Source organism: Rattus norvegicus, chromosome 7 (genome assembly GCF_021556685.1).
Source record: "Rattus norvegicus strain SHRSP/BbbUtx chromosome 7, alternate assembly SHRSP_T2T, whole genome shotgun sequence".
Classification (NCBI taxonomy): domain Eukaryota; kingdom Metazoa; phylum Chordata; class Mammalia; order Rodentia; family Muridae; genus Rattus; species Rattus norvegicus.
The window spans coordinates 98,665,531-98,690,719 of record NC_141540.1 but is presented as its reverse complement, the minus strand read 5'-3'; the positions used below and the strand labels follow the sequence as shown (position 1 = coordinate 98,690,719).

At 40.8% G+C, this 25,189-nt stretch overlaps 1 protein-coding gene and 1 long non-coding RNA gene across 4 annotated transcripts in view; one reads left to right on the top strand and one right to left on the bottom strand.

The window, feature by feature from the left end:
- LOC134479734 (uncharacterized) lies at positions 1-24,131 on the bottom strand. 3 transcript variants are annotated; one of them, XR_015625523.1, is made up of 5 exons: positions 24,077-24,131; positions 17,540-19,243; positions 15,342-15,392; positions 12,828-12,923; positions 11,384-12,028 (listed from the first exon to the last, which is right to left on the bottom strand). XR_015625523.1 is itself a non-coding variant. In XM_087559765.1 (5 exons), the coding sequence occupies exons 2-5, from the start codon at positions 17,560-17,562 to the stop codon at positions 11,865-11,867; spliced, it is 240 nt and encodes a 79-aa protein (XP_087415891.1). In that variant the 5' UTR covers positions 17,563-17,639; positions 18,379-19,243; the 3' UTR covers positions 11,384-11,864. The 3 variants fall into 3 exon arrangements, 2 of the variants coding, with proteins under 2 accessions (XP_087415892.1, XP_087415891.1); XM_087559765.1 differs by lacking the exon at positions 24,077-24,131 and having other exon boundaries at positions 11,384-11,934; positions 17,540-17,639; positions 18,379-19,243; XM_087559766.1 differs by lacking the exons at positions 11,384-12,028; positions 24,077-24,131 and adding an exon at positions 1-480.
- Positions 534-25,189, top strand: part of LOC134479733 (uncharacterized) — a 28,975-nt gene continuing 4,319 nt past the window's right edge. The window contains exons 1-4 of the long non-coding RNA XR_015625524.1: positions 534-623; positions 20,125-20,325; positions 22,720-22,887; positions 23,796-23,924. This is a non-coding gene — a long non-coding RNA (uncharacterized LOC134479733). The remainder of the gene's footprint in view (positions 624-20,124; positions 20,326-22,719; positions 22,888-23,795; positions 23,925-25,189) is intronic.

Here is a 25,189-nt window from a genome sequence, read left to right as displayed (position 1 = left end):
TTTTCTCCTTTTGGTAGCAAATTTAATACTTCCCTCAGGGTGAGTGCGGTTGAGGTAGACAGCCAGTGTCGATATGCTCTGTCTGCCTGGGGTAAGACTGACATAGGCTGCTTCTACCACCTTATGTGCTGACATGGAGTCCTGCATGAAATTACCACATGTTCAACAAATGTCTATGAAAGCTGAGACTCAGGGACGTCAAAGCAGCTGACAAAGATCACAGCTAATAGGCTACAGAACAAAAGCCCGGGCTCCAACTCGGCTACTTTGAATCAAATCCCATGATGTTTCCCCCCTTCCCAACTAGAACGTCTGAGTTCAGGGAGTCAGTCACACTGCACCCTCTGTTGGTGGCACGGTCTTCTTCTTAGCTGCCATAGCAGGTGCTGGGACATAGATTTAGAAAGTGACCTCTGTGTCAATCACTCAGAAATCGATTTGGTTTCACTGTGTATTTTTGAGGCTCTTGTGCAAGACCACCTGAAAGACAAACAGATGAACAAACAAGGGTCTGGGTGAATTTAGAAAGCCTTAGCCAGGAAGAAATTCACCCGAGAAAGATGGGAGGATCAAAAGGAGCACCCGTCTCCAGCTCAATGTGGAGCCAGAGCCCATAACTTCCAGTGAGTGTTTCTGCAAACCATCGATCTCCCCTCATCACAGATGACACTGGATTAAGCAACTCTTCCTGGGGAGCCCTCCCTTGTCCCCTGATGGGTTCTCTCACATTTATGAGGTAACATTTGGAAGGCATCAAAGTGAGGGAGAATTACTTGGCAGAGGAGAGAGGTAACACCCTGTTTTGGTGGGACGTATCTCAGAAATCAAGGAGAACTGGGAGACGACAAGGACAGCATTCTCTTGTTTTTTTGGTGTTAATTATCATGTCTAGTAAAGGAATAATGGAGTTTGATGATGCAGGCTGTGGAGTGTGGTGGTGGTGGTGGTGGTGGGGTAGAGAAGACAGAGATGCTGACAGCTCCAGCAGAGACACTAGCAATCTTGCTAGTCAGTGGGTGTTTGTGGAACTGACTGTCATTGGCTGAATATGTCTATTTGCAGTGGAATAAATTGCACCTTCTCAAGGGCTAATATTGACATCCTAACCCACCCCATGTAATGTGATGGTGCTTGGAGATGTGGCCTTTGGAGACAATTATACTTAGAAAAAGTCATAAAAGTTGGAAACTTTTAGTGGAACTAATAATCTCCTAGGACACTGATGGGGGCACACCTCTGGCTGTGTTTGTGAGGGCATTCCCAGAGGATTAACTGAGTGGAAATGACCTACCCAGAATGTGGGTGGGCCATCCCTTGATCCAATAGAATAAAATGAGAAAAAAAAGAGCCAGGGTGTACCAGCATTCCTTTACTCCTGCTTTCTGGCCAGCAGTGTTGTGAACTGTTCTGCTCCTCATTGTGACATACTGAACACCGAAACTGTGAGCCAAAATATATTTTTCCTCACTTACATTGTTCTGTCGGACACTGTAGTCATAGTGACACAAAATAATGACACAAAAATGGTTCCAGGAGTGGGGTCACTACTGTGACAAAATCAGCTATTGTGGTTCTTAGGCATTTACATTTTTTAGAAGGGATTTAGAATGATTTGGGAATTCAGGCTAGTAAAACCCCGGCATTCTGTAAGATAGTCATAATAAGGGCTTTTAATGGGAGTTCAAAAGGTTAGAATGCCAAAGGGGTTAGCACAGTGAAGATCAGCTTCAGGAGATTTCAGCTGGGAACATAAACTATATTTGCAATTGGCCTACAGGCTGTTTATGTTATATTCTGGTAAAGAGTATAGCTACACTTTGGTCATATCCCACAATTTTGAGAGAGAATGAATTCAAAAGTATTGGACAAATTAATTTGGCAGTAGAAATTTCAAGAAAGCATAATCTTGAAGCTGGGGCATGATTATTGATAACTGCTTTATCTAGGTTATAGGGAGACTTGAAAGCAAAATCAGAGGGGATTTGAAAAGCTTGCAGTCTGGCCAGAAAAGGAGGAAGTTGAAAGTTGTGGACTAGAAGGGTGTGGATATTAATGACATTAATGTCAGTAAAAGATGAAGCACTTTGCAATGAGATAAGAAAGAGGATTCAAGGGTATTTTATTGACTGACATGGCCCCACTCATTGTAGCATTTAGACTATGAAACTGTAAACTATTTGAAAGACAAATCCTGGAGAAGAGAAAGCTGTTGGTATACTCCATTCTGACAAGGCTGCTAAAGAAAGGATTCTCCTTAGTTCCATTCCCCAAGTACTTAGAAGCCACATCAGACAAGGTCCAAGGGAGCCCACATACTCTTCAGAATGACAGCAGAACATGGTGTTATATGCACAGTGCTAGATTTTCAGACATGGTGATTTCAAGAGTTATAGAGCCAATAAGTCTTTTGCTCAGACAGTTACGGAAGAATTGAGATATTAGAAAATGTGTAACATAGGTGGATTCTTTGGGGGACAAATTCTGAAGGGACAATGAATAAGTTTGTGTGTAAGGCTTAAACCATAACATAGACCCCTGGATACTGGACATGCTAGGAACATGAACAAAGTTGCAGACAGGTGGATCCAGCTCCAAAGAGAAGCTGGGTGAACTGCAAAGTGCAAAGTCATAGGGATGTGGATAGTTAGGCCTATTGCAGTTCACATCAGGACACCAAGTGTCAGGGATGCTGGACATGGTGCTAGGGGATTTACTGTTTGCCCTGCTGGGTCTCAATCTTGCTTTGGCCTTACCCTGCCTTTCTATGTCCTCATTCATCCCTTTTAGAATGGGTAAGTTTTCTTCGTTCCACTGTATATTGAAAATATGCACATTAAAGAAGGTGCTCAGTCAAGCTCCATATCCTCAATTACTAGGAATCCTCACTAGGATCACCTTGTCTAGTCCCTGATTTTAGTGGGATTGCTTCAAGTTTCTCTCCATTTAGCTTAATGTTAGCTACTTGTTTGCTGTATATGGCTTTTACTATGTTTAGGTATGGACCTTGAATTCCTATTCTTTCCAGAACTTTTATCATGAAGGAGTGTTGAATTTTGTCAAATGCTTTCTCAGCATCTAATGAAATGATCATGTGGTTTTGATCTTTCAGTTTGTTTATATAGTGGATTATGTTGATGGTTTTCTGTATATTAAACCATCCCTGCATACCTGGGATGAAGCCTACTTGATCATGATGAATGATTGTTTTGATGTGCTCTTGGATTCGGTTTGCCAGAATTTTATTGAGTATTTTTGCGTCGATATTCATAAGGGAAATTGGTCTGTAGTTCTCTTTCTTTGTTGGGTATTTGTGTGATTTAGGTATAAGAGTAATTGTGGCTTCATAGAAGGAATTCGGTAGTGCTCCATCTGTTTCAATTTTGTGGAATAGTTTGGATAGTATTGGTGTGAGGACTTCTATGAAGGTTTGATAGAATTCTGCACTGAACCCGTCTGGACCTGGGCTCTTTTTGATTGGGAGACCTTTAATGGCTGCTTCTATTTCTTTAGGAGTTATGGGGTTGTTTAAATGGTTTATCTGTTCGTGATTTAACTTCGGTACCTGGTATCTGTCTAGGAAATTGTCCATTTCCTGCAGATTTTCAAGTTTTATTGAATATAGGGTTTTGTAGTAGTATCTGATGATTTTTTGAATTTCCTCTGGCTCTGTTGTTATGTCTCCCTTTTCATTTCTGATTTTGTCAATTTGAACACACTCTCTATGTCCTCTGGTTAGTCTGGCTAAGGGTTTATCTATTTTGTTGATTTTCTCAAAGAGCCAGCTTTTGGTTCAGTTGATTCTTTGTATAGTCCCTTTTGTTTCTACTTGGTTGATTTCAGCTCTGAGTTTGATTATTTCCTGCCTTCTACTCCTCCTGGGTGTACTTGCTTCTTTTTGTTCTAGAGCTTTTAGGTGTGCTGTCAAGCTGGTGACATATGCTCTTTCCTGTTTCTTTCTGCAGGCACTCAGAGCTACAGAGTAGCTTTCCTCTTCGTACAGCTTTCATTGTGTCTCATAAGTTTGGGTATGTTGTGCCTTCATTTTCATTAAATTCTAAGAAGTCTTTAATTTCTTTATTCTTCCTTGACCAGGTTATCATTGAGTAGAGCGTTGCTCAACTTCCATGTATATGTGGGCGTTCTTTCCTTATTGTTATTGAAGACCAGCTTTAGCCCATGGTGGTTTGATAGGATGTGTGGGATTATTTCTATCTTTCTCATCTGTTGAGGACTGTTTTGGGTCCATTTATATGGTCAATTTTGGAGAAAGTGCCATGCGGTGGTGAGAAGAAGGTATATCCTTTTGTTTTATGATAGAATGTTCTATAAATATCTGTTAAGTCCATTTGGTTCATGACTTCTGTTAGTCTGTGTATGTCTTTGTTTAATTTCTGTTTCCACAATCTGTTCATTGATAAGAGTGGGGTGTTGAAATCTTCTACTTTTATTGTGTGAGATACAATGTGTTCTTTGAGCTTTAGTAAGGTTTCTTTTATGTATGTAGGTACCCTTGCATTTTGGAGCATAGACATTTGGATTGAGAGTTCATCTGGCTGGATTTTTCCTTTGATCTTTTTTGATGACTTTTGGTTGAAAATCAATTTTATTCAATATTACAATGGCTACTACAGCTTGCTTCTTCAGACCATTTGCTTGGAAAGTTGTTTTCCAGCCTTTTACTATGAGGTAGTGTCTGTCTTTGTCACTGAGGTGTGTTTCCTGTAGGCAGCAAAATGCTGGTCCTTGTTACATATCCAGTTTGTTAATCTGTGTCTTTTTATTGGGGAATTGAGTCCATTGATGTCAAAAGATATTAAGCAATAGTGATTGTTGCTTCCTGTTATATTTGTATTTGGAGGTGAGATTATGTTTGTGTCCTCGTCTTCTCTTTGTTTTGTTGCAAAATGATTAGTTTCTTGCTTTTTCTGGGGTGTAGCTTGCCTCCTTGTATTGGGCTTTACCATTTATTTTCCTTTGTAGGGCTGGATTTGTAGAAAGATATTGTGTAAATTTGGTTTTGTCATGGAATATCTTGGTTTCTCCATCTATGTTAACTGAGAGTTTTGCTGGATACAGTTACCTGGGCTGGCATTTGTGTTCTCTTAGGGTCTGTATGACATCTGTCCAGGATCTTCTGGCTTTCATATTCTGGTGTTATTCTGATAGTTCTGCCTTTATATGTTACTTGACCTCTTTCCCTTACTGCTTTTAATATTCTTTCTTTGTTTTATGCATTTGGTGTTTTGACTATTATGTGATGGGAGGAGTTTCTTTTCTGGTCCAATCTATTTGCATTTCTGTAGGCTTCTTGTATGCTTATGGGCATCTCTTTCTTTAGGTTAGGGAAATTTTATTCTATGTTTTTGTTGAAGATATTTACTGGTCTTTTGAGTTGGGAGTCTTTACTCTCTTCTATATCTATTATCCTTAGGTTTGATCTTCTCATTTAGTCCTGGATTTCCTGTATGTTTTGGACCAGTAGCTTTTTCCATTTTACATTATCTTGTACAGTTGTTTCGATGATTTCTATGGAATCTTCTGCTCCTGAGATTCTCTCTTCTATCTCTTGTATTCTGTTAGTGATGCTTGTATCTGTGGCTCCTTGTGTCTTCCTTTGGTATTCTATATCCAGGTTTGTCTCCCTTTGTGCTTTCTTTATTGTTTCTATTTCCATTTTCAATTCCTTAACCTGTTTGATCGTGTTTTCCTGTCATTCTTTCAGGGATTTTTGTGTTTCCTCTCTAAGGGAACACTTGTTTACTTGTGTTTTCCTGCATTTCTCTAAGGGAGTTCTTTATGTCTTTCTTAAAGTCCTCCATCATCATGATCAAATGTGATTTTTAAATCTAGATCTTGCTTTTCTGGTGTGTTTGGTAATTCAATGTTTGCTTTTGTGGGAGAGTTGGGCTCCGATGATGCTATGTAGTCTCAGTTTCTGTTGCTTGGGTTCCTGCGCTTGCCTCTCTCCATCAGGTTGTCTCTGGTGTTACCTTGTTCTGCTATTTCTGGCAGTGAATTGACCTTCCTATAGGACTGTGTGTCAGGAGTGCTGTAGACCTATTTTCCTGTTTTCTTTCAGTCAGTTATGGGAACAGAGTGTTCTGCTTTCAGGCATGTACTCGTTCCTGTCCACTAGCTTTCAGCTGTTCCTGTGGGTGTGTGTCCTGAGTCCACCAGGCAGGTCACTTGTAGCAGAAAAGTTGGTCTTACTTCTGGTCTCAGGCCTGACGTCACTTCTCAGGGCCGGGTTTCAACTCTCTATGAGGGCAACAACCAGAAGGGCCTGCCCCTCCTTCTCTGGGGTCCCTGTGCAGAGCAATGAAATTATTCCTAATGATACTCTGGTATATTCATCTATCAGTGCCTAACCCAATCATCATCAGTGAGGCTTCTTCCAGAAGCTTATGTAAGCAAATAAAGAGACCACAGCCAAACATTAGAAGAGCCTGGGGAACCCCAAAGGAGAAGGAATGGAAGGATTTTAGGAGCAAGAGGAGTCAAAGACACCAGGAAAACTCAGCCAATGGAATCAAGTAGAAAAGGCTCATAGTGGCTCACAGAAACTGAAATGACAAGCATTAAGCCTGCATGGATGGGTATGTGCTAGGCCCTCTACATGCATACTGTGGGTATTGTGGGACTTCTCACAATGGAAATGGGGGTATCTGACTCTTACACCTGCTTTTGGTACCCCTTTTTGTCTACTGAACTGCCTCATCTAGCCTTGAGAAGAGGGTTTATACCTAGTCTCATTGCCTCTTGTTATGTCAAGTTGATATCACTGGAAGGCCTGCTTTTTTCTGAAGAAATGAATGAGCATTGGATCTATGGAGGAGGGGAGGTAGAGGAGGCTGGAAAGTGGAGGAGGCTGGAAAGTGGAGGGAGAGAAGGGTGTTGTTGGAATGTATTGTATGAGTGAAGAATAAAGAATATGTCCCTTATAGAGCTCTCTCCTCCTCTAGAAGAGATAGCAATAGTACAATTTCATCCAACTTAACAATATGGCAAACATAAGGCAAACCTTTCTAATCTTCCAAAATCATATATAAAATGTAAGGAAGTGAAAGTGGCCACTTTTATGCCAAAGACCTATTTTTATGATTTGTATCTCCAACTTTTGCCCTATATTAAGATTGGATATTTTGCCCTATATTAAGATCAGATATTAACAACATTCATGACAGCAGCCTTAGCATATGGAAGGATTTTATCATCTAAGATGCTATGTTAAGCACTTTAGGTGCATTGGCAACTTTACCCCTTCCCAGATCAGCGTTGCTCTTTCTCCTTGTGCTACCCCAGGAGTTCTCAATTGGAAGCCATCTTCTATGTTAGTTCCTCATTTAAAAAAAAGGATTCTTCCGAAGGTAAAATGAGATCATTCATGGCTCTGTATCTTCCTTGGGTTTTTATGTCTTTAATTGTGAAATTCAAAAATCTTCCTTAGGCCCAAGTCCCCCATCATTATTTGACAATCTTTAAGTACTTTAGCTCTAACTTCAGGTACCCTGGAATCCTTTATGGTCCTTATGAATTACAGGCCAAGTCCTGCATCTGAACCTTTGTGCTTCCTTGTTCTATCAACTAGAATTTCCTGCTGTCTCCTAACACTTTGAACAGTCTTTAGAATGCTTTGTCTAGTCTAGACAGAACAAAGAGATAATACATTCCTCTCTCTATTTTCTTCCATTCAGTTGTGAACTTTGTCCAGAGAGCACTCATTACTTAAGGAGATAAATGGGACAAAGATGAAATGAAATAAGGAAATCTGAGAGTGTGAATCCAAACTAAGCTGCTGAGTGACCAGTCCCACTTGGCCTGTGAGAAGCAGCATGAAACTTGTGTCAGGAGGGAATATTGAAGTGGATTTTTTGATGAGAGACTCGCACAGCTGGGTCAGGTATTAGCTTCAATAGTCCTTGTGAAGATTTTGCCAGTACTCAAAGGTTTTGACCAGAGCTGTATTTGAATACATTGTGTGTATATATGTATGTTTATGTGTGCATGTATACATATATGTACATACGTATGTATGTACATATATGTATGTATGCACATATGTTTGTATGTATGTCTATGCACACATTTGTACATATATACTTATATTTGTCAGGAAGTTGTGTAAAACATATTAGTAATAATATGTTTTTTCCTTTAAAATCTTGGTGCTCAGAAGTAAATTTATAACATTCAGTCTGGGATTCCCTCCCTTCCCAGGGTAAATGAGATAAAACACGACAAACATATGTGATGTGGAAAGGGAGCCAGAATACTGACTGTGTAGGCTCTTTCTTGTTTGCAAGCTTCTGAGAATTTACTGTGTTTCCCTTTTATCTCTTGTTAGCTATTCCAAAGAAACCCCCAAGTATAATGATAAATGATAAAACTTCAGAATTGGTGGTATGAAAGGAAGCTGTCCAGCATATATAGGCAGTTCTAAACAATACTTGAGACATGAGTATAAATGATATCATATTGTCGACAGTTTTATAGTTGGGTGGGTCGCATCTGATCCAGAGTTTTACAGATTCTCTTGATGTGCAGTAAAGCATTGCAACCTTCCACCCATGGAAAAATGTATCTCAGAGGCTCCTTCTGGAGTCCCCTCCTTGTTCTTTCTGTACTAAAAAGACCACATGCAATTTCTTGCAAAAAGAAATACTGTAGATGGCTTGATATGCAGGTTCATACCCAACCTTCTAGATTGAACCATTCTTTAAAGTCAGGAGTCTCATTGCTAAGAGGGCAGAATAGGGTTAGTAGAGTGTTCTTGCTGTTCACAGCCAGGACTATTATTTCTTCTCGTCTCTTTCCCTTCTTCTCAGAGGATGGATCACACTATCCAAGTTGCAGGGAATGTCCTATGCCACGTGATGGGTGAAGCATCTTATGACCCAAGTTAGTCAATCAAATCTAGTTTTAGTAGAGCAAGGAGACATTTATAGTGGACTCTGGGCATAAAATATGTGAAAGTCACAAATGTTACCCTAAAATTTTTATTAGTGGAGAATAAGGACATGTATGCAAATCATTACAAGGGATCCAGTGACAGCTACAAAAAAGGTATGGAACAGAACATGGCTTACCACAGCAAAGAGATGCATTATTAAATTCCGTAGGGCTGCAGGTGCCAGAGGTGGCTCTTTCAGGACGAGTAAGGATTGCTAGGCTGCCAAGAAGCTGGAGGGATGGGTGATCTCAAAAGATGGAAAAGCAAAAGCATGAGGGCACAAAAACTGTATAAAAACTAAACATATGGGCATTACCGTATTTGATTCTTAATGTCTTTATAAATTGAGAGGACTAGAAGGAGTCTGGGTTTCTCAAAATATAATTCAAGGGTTGCTGGAGTCCTTGGTGGACATGCAAATGCATAGGACTCACTTTTTAAAAATTAATTATTTTATTTATTTATATTTCAAATGTTGTCCCCCTTCCTAGTCTCCCCTCCGCAACCCCCTTTGCCTCTAAGAGGGTGCTCCTTCACCCATTCACCCACTGCTGCCTCTTCCCTTTAGCATCTTCCTTTGCTGGGGCAACAAGTTTCCACTGGACCAAGTGCCTCCCTTCCCACTGATGCCTGATGAGGCAGTTCTGTGCTACTGGGGAGCCATGGACAAACTTATGTATATTCTTTGGTTGGTAGCTTAGTCTCTGGGAGCTCTGGGGTGGTTAGTTGCTATTGTTGTTCTTCCTATGGGTTTGCAATCCCATTCACTCCTTTAGTCTTCTCCTAACTCTTCCATTGGGGTCCCCAGGCTCAGTCCAATGTGAGTATATGTCTCAGACAGTCGCTGGCAGAATCTCTCAGTGGCTATTAGCTTGAAAACATAGAATACCCATGGTACACATCACAGACCATATGAAGCTTAGCAAGAAGGGAGGGCAAAGTGTGGGTGCTTCAGTCCCACTTAGAAGGAGGAACAAAATAATCATGAGAAGTAGAGGGATGAAGGAACCTGGGTGGGGGAGGGGAGGGGAGGGCTGGAAAGGGGGCAGGATCAGGTATGGGAAGAGACAGGAGAGATGTCCAGAGGTTCAGGAGAATGAATAGAAATATGTAGTGGGGGTAGGAGTGGGGGTGGGGGAACTACTAGAAAGTCCCAGATTCTAGGGATGTGAGAGGCTCCCAGGACACAATGGGATGCCGTTAGCCAAAGTCTCCAACAGCAGGGAGATAGAACCACCTCCAGTAGAGGTGGCCACACCTGGTCCCCAGTTGAGGGATGGGGCCATCCACACATTTCAAAATCTTGTATAAAGGAAACATGGGAACAAAAACATGGAACAGAGACCTAAGGAAAGGGTATCTAGAGCCTGACCCCCTTGGAATCCATTTCATTCACAGACACCAAACCCCAACACTATTGCTGATGCCAAGAAGTACTTGCAGACAGGACTCACTTTTTGTCTCATTCAACATTCTGAATGTCAGGATCAACAATTTGTGTTTTTAAATAAATCCCCTGTTGATTTTTTAAATGTATGTCCAATTTTGGATTAAGTTATCCCCAAGCCACTTTCCCCTCACTTATGCATATATTTATGTAATTATGGACACATTTCTGTGGCAGACTGAAGGCAGCCATTAACAAAGTGGATGGTGAATGAAGGGATAAGTAAGCAAAAAGTATGAGAGGATCAGCAGTCAGAGATTTGGAACCTTACAGCAGAGACTTTCCAACCACTGCCAGTAACTCATGAAACTTAGCAGTGTATGAATTACTGCTCAACTTCTAGCTGGCTAAGGTACATTTCTTGAGCCTGTAGTTCTCATGGCTGAGTGCTAGACAGCCTTCACTATAAGGGTGTGTGTGTGTGTGTGTGTGTGTGTGTGTGAGAGAGAGAGAGAGAGAGAGAGAGAGAGAGAGAGAGAGAGAGAGATCACGCTCTAGGGTGTCTTGTCATTGTGAAGCTGAAGATTCTGTCTCAGTTCCAGTCCTTATCTAGATGGGCTGGTGGTGCCTATGCTATAGTCTCTGAATGACACTTAGAGTGGAATTCTTCTTCAGCCTACACACTATAAACTAGAAGTACCCATGATAAGGACATTCTTGTGTTTAGAACCCAAATATTATGCTTCTCATCAAGGTGAATGGAGTTTCTTACATGCTTAAGTAAGTAAGTTTCTTACATTCTTACAGTTTTGGTGCATGTATTTCCTGAAAATATTTTTGTTTTGCATTTTATTGTTTTCCTTCTTCCTTTTACTTCTCCCAGTTTTTTTCTTCTCTATCAACTGTCATGCAAGGGAGGGTTTATTGCTTCCTCACTTGTATTCACCCAGTATTTAAAAGCATCCTACATATCACAGTGTTTTATAACAATATATTATGCACCTTTAACCCTCTACAAATAACAATGACTGCGAATCCAGTGATGGTAACTTCACTTAGGTTTTTATAAGTGAAAGGGTTGTCATAGAGTCTGGTCCACAGAGTTTAATAAATGAATTTTTAAGTGAAAAGATTCCAAGGGATTGACTAGCAAGGGTGAGAGAGCACCAATGTCCTTGAGTCCTGTGTGTTCCTTCTCTGGTTCCCATCACTGGGGAGAGGGCAAGGGCTCAGGCACAGGTGTAGTTGATGAGAAAAGCAGAGTTGGAGATCTAGCTCTGGCCAGTGACTGCTTGTCGCTCTTTGGCGGGGATTTGGCCTTGCTGAAGGAATGTTGATTGAGGTTTTTTCTGAGTCTCTGGAGGCACACTTAATTGGGAAAGGCTGTGCGGGGATGCAGATGCTTAGGTACATCTGTTGTTGAGCAGGAGCTCTTTCTTTTCGTCCAGTTGTATTCTCCATGCAGAAGCTCTCTTGTCGTGTTATGAATGATGGATGTCATCTCCAGGTAGCAAGCTTATTTTTTTTTCAGTCATGTGGCTCCAGTTTATTGAAAACAATTCTTAGGTGGGGGAACCGTGGGGATTCATCATGTTGGCTAGAGTAAGGGACAGAACTTGAATTATGCTCACATGTGGGAATCGTTGTTTCATATGACTTGGAAGACAGGTGTTCCATGATGATACAGAGAACTGGAGATAGCAAAGGACAGCAGGAATTCTGGGTTGTTGAGGCATGTAAGTTAGGCCAAGAAATGCTATTATAAAAGAGCTAATTGGATAGGCATTCCAGAAGAATTAGGACTGACCTATGGAATATACTCAAAGCAAAGAAAAGCAACAGGAATAAGAAGAGAGTGGCACAAACTAGTTAAGATGGCTGAGCTCATCTCTCCTAAGCCTGGGAGAGGTTAGAGATAAAAACAGGAAATACTGTGAGCAGAAACCCAGGAGCTTTGACTTGTCTGTAAATCTGATTGTTAACTTTTTTAAATAATGAGGCACATTGCTTTAGATTTGAGATCTGAAGTTAGAATGACCTTCTATTGAGGGAAAGATCTGCATATAAACTGGGTTTTTAGGTATCGATTAGTTGCTGCTTGAATGTTTTTGTCCTTCAGTATTCATGAACATGTTGGAAATGTAATCAATAAAGCAAGCAGTGAGAAGAAGGCTAAATAGATAGTGTTTAGATCACTAGGTATAGCTATGATAAATAGAATGATATTTGTAGGAGTCTTGCTATTTCTACTCCCCTGCAATGTGAAGACAAAATATTCATCTTTTTCCTCTTTTCCTCTGCCATGTGAAGACACAGTACTTGTCTTTTTTTCCTGTCTGCCTCATACCATGTGCGGATATCAGATTCAAGAAATAAGAGAAATACTTTTCCATTTATTATAAATATCCTAGTCACAAGCATTCTATCATAACATGACAAAACAGAACAAGGCAGTAGAGTTGTAGAAGAAAAAAAAATCAGATTGCTTACCTGGAGAGATTCTGGGGAACACCTCCAGCAATGTGCTTTGGGTTAAGTGATTTAACAAAGGATCCTGACATGCTGTAGACTTGCAAGTGATGGAAGCTATGTAGAGAGAGGTGGAGAGTGGATATGGAAGCACAGATGAAAATGTACCAGCAGAATTGGCTGTAACTAGTAAGTGAATGATGCCAGGTATTAGAAGACAACCTTTAGTTAAAGAAGCATTGGTGTGACTTGGAAGAAATTCTGGAGTTTTAAAGATCAATTATCAAATTGATTATTTGTCAAATCCATACATTATATAATGACTCACTGAGTTTAGTTAGGGCTGCTAGCATAAACTTGGGCAGGAGGTTGTTTATTGAAGCATGGACAACTGTTCAGTGGCTACGCTTAACAACCATCAACTGCCAATAGACCCTCAGGGAAGAATGGATACTCATGAGCTCTCCCCTATCTTGTATAGGTCTTGCGTAGTTAACCACAGCTGGATTGAGTTTATGAGCAGAATGATATACCATGTCTGGAAGATGCCTTTTATTAAAAAGCATACCTCCATGTCCTCTGGTTCTTATATTCTTTCCTTGAACATTGGAAGGGTTGATATAGATGTCTCCTTTAGTTTGAACACTTTAGCATCTATTTTTGGTACTCTGACAAGAGTCTCTGATAGTAACATTCAATTGGGTATGAGTGATCTTGTTTAACATAGAGGGTGTGTCTGGAGGTGGTTTCTATGAAGTCAGAAGCTCTGAGGAAATCAAATAGTTGACTGGGCTGGGATGGTATTGCTAGGAAAACAGTATCAGGATGGGCATGGGAGGAAATTAAGATTCAGGGATTTGCTCCTGGAGAAGAGAGATCTACTTTGTGGTTAGTTATTGATGGCATTAAACTCATGCTGTGAGGAGTGTGGAACACCTAGCCTGAAAGCTTACTGGTAGATATTTAAGGTGTACTCAAAGGGGAAGGGAGGGGGGAGGGAGGGAGGGAGGGAGAGAGGGAAAGAGAGAGAGGGAGAGAGAGAGAGAGAGAGAGAGAGAGAGAGAGAGAGAGAGAGATTGATTCTTGAGGAGATATAGTCCCTCTGAGGGTATTCTGCAAGTAATCAAGTGGTTTGTAATGTCTGTCAGGATTATACAAGAAGAAATGGTCATAAGTGACAAGAAAAAAAGTGGAGTTAAGGGATGCTGTTTAAGTTAACTTGCATACTAAATTCCCTTTGATTCCAGGGAGACATTTTCTTTTATTCTGAATTACATCATCTATCTCACCCTACCTGTTAAGTTTTTCTTAAATGACATTAAAAAGTGATGGACCAAGTTTCATTAGCATTATGACTGTGCCTGAATGTCTGCATTCAGACTACTGATACTCATTTTCTTGGATCTTTCTCTCTTCTCTTACAGAGTCTAGAGAGTAGAAGTGAAGTTCATGTACTTGGGAGAGAGCTAGGAAGGCTCAAGAGGAGCACCATCCGCTTTCTCCTTCTCCCCCTCACACACTAAGCGCCACACATACTTTATTTCTCCATTTCTCTGAGAATCTACACTGTCACTTTCTTCTTCAGGGAAAGGGCCTCTTCTAGTTCCATCTGTACATAGCTGGATCCTGTTGCCACTTCAGTGAAACCTCTAACTGTACTGCCTAGAAGCCAGCTCTCCTTTCCTTGTGACTTGTCATGGAAATGTCTCATTCCCCGTATGGTAACATACCGCTCTTCCAGTTGTTTATTTGAAATTGCCTATTTATTTCCCCAATGAGCATTCACAATGGAAAGTCCAAGGACTCTGTGTATCTTGCTAGCTATTTTATCCACAGTGTCTAGAGCAGATCCAGGCAATCATCATAGCTTTCATGCATGATAGTAAGGGGAAGAAGAACTATGAAAAGCTAATTGGTCTCCCCATGGACCAAAGGTTCTGGGATGGGTGTATTTTACATCCTGTACATTTAAGCAGTGATAGCACTAAACTGACTGTTTTGTTGAATGGCATTGATTTTTTATGAAACAAAGGTAGGGCATTTATCCTAGTGAAGATTGAAGTATGCAAGGTGCATGGCCTACAATAATAATAATAACTCAACTACTTATGGAAATACCAATCACAGTGATTACAATACTTATGTACTCATTCCCCGTTTGTAGGGGAGAGAGATTGTGGGAAATGTCAAGGGAAGAGAAAAGGACTTTTAGTGGACCTCAGTGGGCTTGGAGAGCATACAGTGACCTGGGACAAAGCCAACTGGGTCCATGGAGCAGTGGGTTGCCTGAGACGGAGAAAGAGGATAATATGTGTGCCAATTGGTTCAGCTTTGTTGACAAATTTCAACCTTTCTACAATATGAGTTTAGTGTCTTTAAATGAACTTGAACTTTTAGTAAAAAGTCTGAAGTCATTCTTGTTCTTTGGATAGTTGTGGGACTTTGTAGTGGTTTATCCTGTTTTACAAAGGACTCTCTGGTAATTTCCTCTGCAAGATACCAGAAGATGAAACAGATTAGCTTGTGGTCACTTACCTAGGAGTGCTTACCCTGTGATATGACTGAGGAGAAGCCAAAGTCTTTGCACTAGAAAAGTTAACAGAGAAAAATAAGTGAGAATCAGCTATATCTTTGAAACTTTTTGAGGTTGACTCTATTCCATTAGGTGATTATAGATATCAATATAGATATATTTTGGGCTTCACATATCTTTCATTGTTGGCAGATTTCTGTGACAAATGTTACATTAAGGACTAGTTAATTACCTAATTATTTAGGTTTATCTTGTTGAATTTCTTCTCCTTGAAGATTTATCTCTTATCCTTGCTGTATGTATTTTCATAAATAACTGGAATCATGTAAGTCTCCATAAAGAGGCCCTTGAGGCACAGGAGAGGAAATGCAGTGTGGAGTGAGAGTGTTAGCCATGCCACCATTACTATATCAGACCATGCAAGTCCCTTATCCCCAGTCCTTCATGCCTAAAGGCTTCCATTACAAAATGGGATTGATTAATGGAATAGGCTCCATGAAATACTGCTGGAAGATCTGAAATTATGGAGGAATGCTGGACAAAGTCCTTTTGAAGCCCTGGATTTGGGCTTGAGTGGTGGCTGAGTTGGTCAGCCCATCAGCTCTCCTGTGCCCATGCCACGAGGACCAGCTCTTCCACTTTGCCCAGGTGAGGGTTGTGGCCAGCTCCCCTGCTTGTGGCAGCTGACATCTACCTCATCTATGAACTGCTGAAATACTTGAAGGCCCAGCCTGTCCTGAGAACCAAAGCTGTAGGATCTTCATGACACAGGGCAACAACAGGATATGTGAGAGAACTACTGGGGAGCATTCAATATTGATAGTGGAGCAGAGGCCAGAGGCCTCAAAGAAGATCAATGACTGATTTCAATGAACATTTGCAAGTAAAGATGTTTGGGTAAAAAGGTATACTGTTTGACACACCATGACATATCACAGTTTCCATGGTTAGATGTTTTTCTATCTATCTATCTATCTATCTATCTATCTATCTATCTATCTATCTATCTATCTATCTATCATCTATCTATCTATCTATCCATCCACTTATTTATTTATACATATTTATATACTTATTTATATGTTTATTTATTTATATTTTTGCTTTTTTGGGAGGAAGGTTGCAAGGGTGAAGGGCAGATATGGAGGTATAGGGAGATGAGCAGGAGAGGGGTGCATGATGTGAAATTCCCAGTCAGTAAAAAGTTAAAAAATGTCCTTTTGAAGGGCTCCAGTTTCCTCTTCCTAATACAGAAGTATTGAAATTATATGGAAAAGGAGTAAATGTAAGCAAATGGTTCAGGTTTTCTGCTTGACCTTGGAAGCAACTTTTAACTTACGGAGAGAAGAGGGAGGAAAGAGGAGACAGGGCTTAAAGTGCGGAATCATGTTCAAACACTCCCTCTCTTGGCCTGCTACAGTTTGAGCCTCTGTCGAAGGCTTATTAGTCTTTCTGAACTCCACTCATCAGTTGGGGTTTGAGGCAACTCTCAGTCTTTTGGATTTCTGGGAGCTTGGACATTAGCTGGGGAAAAGACAATCTAGATAAAGTGATGGTTACTGAACACCAGTCCTGAGACACAATAACCCTGGGCTGAAATGGAACTTATTTGAGCTGGAGCCTTTCTGCAAACCATTCCTTCATCACCTGTGGGGTTTGAATACAACCAGGAGAGATATTTGAAATTCAGAACACACAAAGAGAGCACAATGACCATTGATTTGCCTTCCAAAGGGACCACATTCTCCCATGGGAAACCTCCAGATCAATTGTCTAGGCGTCTCCTGTTTTATAGCTGCTTAAATGTGTGTAGGCAAGGCTTCTAAGAAACCATGGAGTCCTCTTTAGCTATGATGGGAAAGCAGAGGGGTACAGTTAGGGAAAATGATGATTTTTATTAAATTGTGTTTCTACTGTAGATGCCTTTCAGAAGATTATATTCCAGATGTTTGCCTGGGATCTCCTCTGGCCACCTGTGTGCTTGTTGCCTCTGGGTTTATGTCCTTGCATCTCATAGTGAATGCACTCTCTGATTTCCAATAGCATTTAATTTTACATGCATGATCTGAGTTAATCAGTATAGCATCAAGGTGGTGGTATGATTGCCTCACTGCTGAGATTCTTAACTACATACTACAGAGACCAGGGCATGTGTCATCTGCTAGACTTTTTAATGAATACAGGCGTCTGTCTTGCTCACCTTGACGTTTTCCACAGTCGCATGCCAAATCTATAGATGAAAGCACCCCGTTTTGCTTAATCTGTTATAGTTATTAGATTCTTCTGGGTATGCAAATCTTCTGTAATTCCATTGTCCATTTGAATATGAGGAGGGAGAAATTACAATTTGTAAGAAAGTTAATATAGAGAAAGTGGAGAGTTGGAGAGTAACCTTGACTCTTGCCGTTCTCAGAAGTCAGAGGAGAGATATTGTCCAAGTGTACACAGTAAGCATGGGTACATGTCTTAAGGAAAGCCTTGTCCTTCAAGACACACTGGGCTCTATATTCTATATTTTCTTTTCTTTCCCTAGAGAAACCTCATAGCCATAGTCCAATGAAAGATCGCCATTTTATAGATTTAGGGCTTGTTGCTGGGCCTGGTGTTCTGCTAACCCTATTGCCCCACCTCTCTCTCTCTCTCTCTCTCTCTCTCTCTCTCTCTCTCTCTCTCTCTCTCTCTCTCTGTGCGATTTGAGTATTTTTTCTCTAAAGCTGTGAGAATGACTTGTGTACTAGTCTTGCTAACTAGCCGATCAACACTTTGTCTATTAAGAGGTTAGGGTGTGAGGGGGCAAAGCATTTGTACTTGATGTTCCTGTCAAAGGTCATGAATGAATGCCAAAGGCACAATTTTCCTTGTTAAATATTAATGCACATTTTGCAACTACTGAATATTTTAGCTTAACCCATTACTTTTGTGTTAAGAAGTCCTGCTATGCTAAAAAATTTCCCTATTTGTCTTCAAAATAAAATAATCATAGTTTAGTGGAAAGAACCAGAGACTTATTCAAATATTAATCTCAGAGTTGTCACTTACTGTGTGTTGATAAAAATCAAATCCTTTTCTCTTTTTTGGGGGGAGGGATGCATACATATGAGTTTCTACATCCACTAAAGGAAATGGAGTAGGGGTTTTGGGAGTCATTGGCTGGATCCTTGTGAATATTGGAATCAGATGGCTTGGCTTCCAAAATTCCTTCCATTACTCACTAGCTGTGTAATTTGGAGACATTCACATGGACGTTTATAAGAGTAAGCTTCCTCACAGTATAAAACAGATAGTAAGGGTTCAAAGAATTAGGGGGCAAAATAAGGGACAAAAATGCTCAGCAAAATATCTAGCATATGGTAAAAGCCCAACAGGTGTTAGGTCTTATTATTTATGTTCAGATAGGCCAGCTCTGCAACCTCAGTGAGGTTCTTTAAATCTTAATTTCAGGACTGTTGTGAATCAGAGGAAAGAAAGCTCGGTCCCGATGAGTTGTCGCTTTGTCTATTAGACATCAGTGTGTACTTGATTATTCCTATTTCCGCCTTTAGAATTCAGGGTGATGTGTTCAGGGCTGCTACTTGAGATCTGTGGAACCAGTACAGAGTGATTCGGTCCACATCTGTAATAGTTTAATAGACGTCCACCAGATCACCCTTCCAGCGTTTGTTGTTGTTTTTCTCTTCTGCTTTCATTTTGGACTCTCTATTCACTTGGCCACTTGCCAGATCGTTCGGTCACCAGTTTAATTTTCTGGCCTCTCTTCATCTTTGCTTTGTCACTCTTTTGTAAAAAAATGAGCGGAGCTATCCTGGAATACACGTGAGTGTCAAATGTAGACTAAAACCAGCAGAGAACTAACATATTTATAGGTGGTGTTTATTTTCATCGATGTGACCATGTCCTGTTCAACCTGGGAGCCAGAGAAAGGAAAGTATAATTAAATAAGCTCTCCGCATAGTACACCAATATGAAGATGCCCTTTGTGAATTTGAGTCAGTGACCTTACACTGGCTTGGCATTCTTTCTTATGGGCTGGTTTCTAGTTTACTGGCTGATTGCTCCTTGAAACTCTGATAAACTTGAGAGTGTGACTAGAGGCCACAGAGAGGAAGGCTTTCCTGTGTTAAGATATTAAGAACTCTTTTCTGTGAGTCTACTCCCACTATCCCCTACTTGACAGACAGAAGGTAAGAGGAAAAACCCCAAACCAAAAAAAAAAAAAATCAACCCAAAATGCAAGCCAATACCACTCTTCCTCTGAATGGCTGGTCACTGATCCTTGGAACTGTTGACAAATTACAACTAGAGAGAAATTATTTCTGACAATGAGAATTGGAAGAAGATTGGTTATTTCCTGGCACAAGGGAGGAAACAATTTGATTGATTTCCAGGGAGTCTCCTCTCAAAATTGTTTGGGAAGAAAGCAAAGCTCATAAAATAACTTTAAGAACATTTGGTGAAATCTACGACCTAACCAAAAGGTTTCCGGGTCTCTCCTTCTGAATTGCCACCTAGGAACCTAGTTTTAGAGGTATCCTCATTTGTATTGGTGCATGTTATGAATAACTCAAATTGACCGTATTTGAATGTTCAACTGCTTGTTGAAGGGACAGAAATCCCTAACTGAAGTACCTGAAGTATTCATCACAAAAAGATTAATGCTGCCCTTTTGTGACAGTTTAGACACTGGAGAATCTCTGACCTGGATGGGAATCTGGGAAATCCTGAGCCCCAGGCTGCCATGCACAGCATTGAAGCTATCATTTACAGACATCATTGCCTCTATTGCAGTTGGTGTCTGGCCAGCTAAGGACAGTCTCCTCTGTGAAGCAGAGAATGTAACAGTGCTTTTGAAGTCTGGCAGCTCACTAAAGTGGACTGGAAAAGTTAACAGTACAGGATGACACTGATGCCTGAGTCTCAAGCAGTTAAATCAGAACCCACGAGTTCTGCACTACTGAAGGAGTTTAAAATACTGCAGAAAATTTTGAGGTAGGTTGAGATCCTGTTTTGTACTTGCAAAGGTATTCCTGCTATGTTTCTTGTATGTTTCTTCCTGATTAGTTGTCTAGCCTTCTTAAGATTCATTTCCTTTGGGTGTAACTGCACAGCACTCACTGGATGCGTGTTTTTATATTGGTTGTTACAACTGCATCCAGAACTCTTTGCAGTCAGATAGGATTTACTATTCTCCCATCCCAAGGGCATTGTCTCAACATTGTTCCTGAGTATTTCTCCCATGGACAACTGCTGTCATGCGAGTTTAAGGTGCATTTTGGGACTTATATCTCCTGTGCTTTCAGATGTGACTCCAGTTTCCAATAATGTCTTGCATGAAGTACAAGACAATAGGCATTAATTAAACAGCTGAGTGGCTACAGTAAGGTCTTTGATGTGTGACTCAGACTTTGCTCCAAACAATATAAAAAAATCACTGTGCTTTAAGCTTTAGACGTTTTCAAACAAAGATCTCAGAAGGACATTGGTTTGGGGTAGAGCATCTCGGATTCAGCTCAGTATCAGGCTTTCACTCAAGCCTGTGACCACTGCAAGTCTTCTCCATCTGAGGCTCAGAGACACAGATATTTAAGGCATGCTCTTCAAAGGATGGAGAATAAATCACCAGAGACCATGTGACTCCTCTGATGGCTTTGGCTTATAATGGGACATTGCTACTCTGCCAACATTACATTGACTAAAGCAAGCCAGACCCAGGATCAGTGGGACAGAAAGTACCTTACTTTAGTTGGAAATCTAGAAGAAAAGAGGAGTAGTGCTTACTTTTAACTACATGGAAGGAATTTGGAATTGGGAACAATGTACCTTGGCTACCACCGAGTTTCGTTCTACATTATGACCTTCATGGTTTCCTTTCTTGCTTATGGTAGAGAAGGGCAGTATCCCACTATCCAGCTCACTGGTCATCCAATCTTTCCTTTACTCATTCCTCTGTTTCTGGATCTTTAAGCTTCCACATTTCATAGGGCATCCATACTTTTGTTTCCATGTTGGATTCATAGAAATATTATGATTTCATTGTTTTTTTCTGGAAGAACAAATTGCTATGATTGTGCTTCTTTTCAGCATGATGCTGAGGGCCCTTGCAGAGTATATGTATGTTTCTGTATCTGTGTCCTGTTCTTTCATAACTTCTGTAAATACTAAACTATTTAGACTCATTCTGCTTAGACATAATGTCCACTGCAGTGTCCAACTCACAGAAGGCATAACTCATGCTAGTTGATGAAATACATGTTAATGTAGGTAACATGTGGGATAATTTTTAAAACAACTAAAGAAATGCACACACACACACACACACACATTCTCTCTCTCTCTCTCTCCCTCTCCCCTCTCTCTCTTTCTATCTCTATCTCTATCTCTCACATACATACATGTATATGACTCCTGTAGGTTGCCTCTTCCAACAAAATGCATGGAAAGGAGGATGATCTGCACAGAGGGGAACCCAAAGGCAAGACAAAATATCATTTGACAAGTAAGGCCTAGAGAGACGACTCAGCAGTTAAGACTGCTTACCGCTCTTGCAGAACTGGTTTCAATTCCCAGCACCCACTTGGTGATCCAGAGCTGCTGCAACTCTAGTTCTAGGGGATCTGAACACATGTGGTTCAGAAGACCCCCCCCATAAGAAATCAAATAAGTAAATAATAGTAAAGTAAACAATGGGCCAAATATAGCTGTTATTTACCTTCTGCATTACAATGAGTGTTGGTTGCTTTTCTCATTGCTGTGTTAAAATTGCCATATAGAGAAGCCATTCAAGGGATGAAGAATTTATTGTGGCTTACAAATTTAGAGGGTACAGTCTGTCACAGCACAGGCGCGGGATGCACCGAGGAAAGAGCTCCTGTTTGGGCCAGGAAGGGCATGATATAGCAGATATTACATGGTGCTGCAAAAGAAGCACAGTGCTTGGGTCAGAATTAAAGCCAGGCTAAAATCTGTTAGGTCTGGTCTCTGGAGATGCTTACTCCAGCTATGTCGGTTCTCCAAAGGCTCTGAAACCTCCCTAACAGTGTATTAGCAGAGGAGCAAGTGCTGAAACACATCGGCCTTTAGGGAACATTTCAAACCTACGCTACACAAGATGCTAGCCAAAGATTGTTCTTTTTTTTTTAAAGTTTTATTGGTTATTTTATTTATTTATATTTCAAATGTTATCTCCCTCCCAGTACCCCTATTCCATTCCCCTCCCCCTGTTTCTGTGAGGGTGCTCTTTGCGTTGGTATGTGTGTGTTAATGTGGACATATGTGTAGGTATGTGTACCTGTGTAACAGAGGTGAATCTTGGGTATCATTCCTTGGTGGTATTAAACTTTATTATTATTATTATTATTATTATTATTATTATTATTATAACAGGTTCTCTCTCTGGTCTGATGCTTCCTAAACAGGCCAGGCTGGTTGGCCAGTGTCCTTTGGGGATCCACACTTCTCTGTCTGCTCAGAATTAGGTTTGTAAGTATATACTGGTACAACTGACTTTTACATTGTTTCTGGATATATACACTTGAGGCCTCATGCTTCATGGTAAGTACTTTATTGACTTCACCATCTCCAAAGCTCAAATTTGTTCTTTTTTATTAATCAAGATGTTATAGACAGCATCACAGCACTTATATGGAACATCATTGTATCTTATGCAGTGCAGATGGCATCTAGACAGCCTCCTACAATCCTTTCTTCATGTGCTTCAATTATCAACATGGAAAGTGTTGAAAAAATGAGTGGAAACGTCTATTCTAGCAGCACTGCACACTTAGCCCATTAAGTCAAGTTTGATAATACTCTTTTAGTCCTCAAATGGCAACAAAGAAGTATTTTGCTTATTACAACACCCTGCATTGAATGGTTTCTGTCCTTATTAAGCCCAGGAGTTCTCTCCTCCATGATATTGTCCTACCCCTGGGTTTTTAAAAACATATTCTCTTCTAATAGAAGTGTGCATAGAGTCTTGGGAATTTTTTTCAAGGATCTTAACTCTCTAATAAAATCTTCACATTAACCAGCTTGCTTCTGTGCAATATACCTAGTTAGCTAATAATATGCAACACTGGTATATTAAACCACATTTAAAGATCACTCATTCAGAGCAATGCCCTAATAATATTTTTTACTGTGAAAAGGATTAGCAGTGGATGGTTGACAGGGTAGATGAATAGGTATTTAGCTTTTCTTAGTATAAAACATGAAAGCAAGAGCCAATGTTCTGCTGGGAGAGTTACTTGAGAGTACCTGTTGTGTATGCATTACAGGACATAGAAGGTGTGATGTGGTTGGATCACAGCCTCAAGGCCAGTTCTATTCATTGTACTTTATTTTATTATTTTTAAAAGATTTATCTATTTTATTTTATGAGTATTTTGTCTGCATATATGCATGTGCATACACACATACAATTCCTCAAGAGGCCAGAAGAGGGTCATTGGATCTTCTAGGATTTGGAGTTACAGACAGAGAGCTGTGGGCTGCCCTGTGAGTGCTGAAAACAGAAGCAGCTTCTTCTGGAAGATCAACCGTAAAATTAACTGCCGAGCCATCTATCTTATAAAGCTACTTTGAAACTGGTATGTTCTCAAACTGTCTGGGTGGAAGAGTTTCTTGTTTTAGACACTGGGGAAGGACCAGAGTTGACTTATGTTTCCATACCACAAAACCGTAGGCTGGGGTGATTTAAGGAACAAAAACTTGCTTTCTAATAGTCTGAGGCTGGACGTACCAGACGAAGGTGGCGGCATGTTTGCTTCTGACAATGCCTTTCTCTCCTGGCTTGTGGGTTGTATATTTTCAGTGTGATGTCAGAGAGTATGAGGTGTGGTTCAGTGTGATGTCAGAGAGTGCGAGGTTCCACAGTCTACCCCGCCACTAGGGTGTAGGAACTTCTTTTATCAGACAAAATGGGAGATGCTGCTCCACTGCATTTACCCTATGCCTGCCGTTGGGTGATGGGCTCATAGGAAGCCTTGAAGCCCTGCTCAGCGGGGAGGAGGATGCAGCCTTGGGAGGGGGCCCCAGCCTGAGTGAAAAACAGCATAGGTTAAGACCAAAGCTGGGGTTCCCAAGTGCCAAGCTCCTGAGTACTCAGTTGCCACTGAAAACCACATGAGATTGGGAATGAAGGGGGCCTGAGGGCCTGCAAAGAGGCTGGGGCTGAGGGTTCTCAGACTCCTGGACCTCCAGATGCCACTGGAAGTCATAGAGGAGACAAGAACAGAGGAGGCCCATAGGCTGAGGATGAACCTGGGACCTGGTGATTGGGGAACACCAGATTAGCTCATCTATGATTGTCTGGGATCATGGAGGGGCCTTTTGCTGGAGACTAAGATGGTATGGCCTTGAAGATGATGAAAGAGACAGTCAGTGTTTATCCATATTGTTTATAGACTGTTCATCATGGAATATGAGTACATATTACCTCCTCAGGTTGGACCCGAGATTAAAAATACTTTTTACTGGAAGAAGTGTCTGGGAAGGGAAGCTTATTGGCTAAACTCCCAGGCCTCTAGACACCTCATCAACATGGAGAACTTTGTTCTAATCTAGGTGATGATAGGTAGTGTGACAGAGGCCGGGTCAAAAGCAGGTGAGGCTCCTACCATCCTCTCAGAGGTTCCTGGGCTTCCAAACCAATCAACTTTACCAAGGTTCCTGGCACGGTCCATTGTCCCATAGAGAGAATGTTCTGATTTTGCTTCCTTTCAGGACATTAATTCTATTTTAACGAAGTTCCTCTCTTATGACTTCACTTAACCTTAATTACTTCTTTTGTATCATCTACAAATACAGGCACAGTGAAGATTAAGGCTTTAAAGTATAGATTCTGAGGAGACAA

Coding starts and splice junctions, on each gene's coding strand:
- LOC134479734 (XM_087559765.1), bottom strand. CDS start 17,562: ATGCGACTGTGGAAAACGTCAAG. Junction 15,393..17,539: donor CGACTGTGGAAAACGTCAAG/GTGAGCAAGACA, acceptor TAACTTTTCTAG/TGCAAAGACTTTGGCTTCTC. Junction 11,935..12,827: donor GTTCCCCAGAATCTCTCCAG/GTAAGCAATCTG, acceptor CCCTTACTCTAG/CCAACATGATGAATCCCCAC.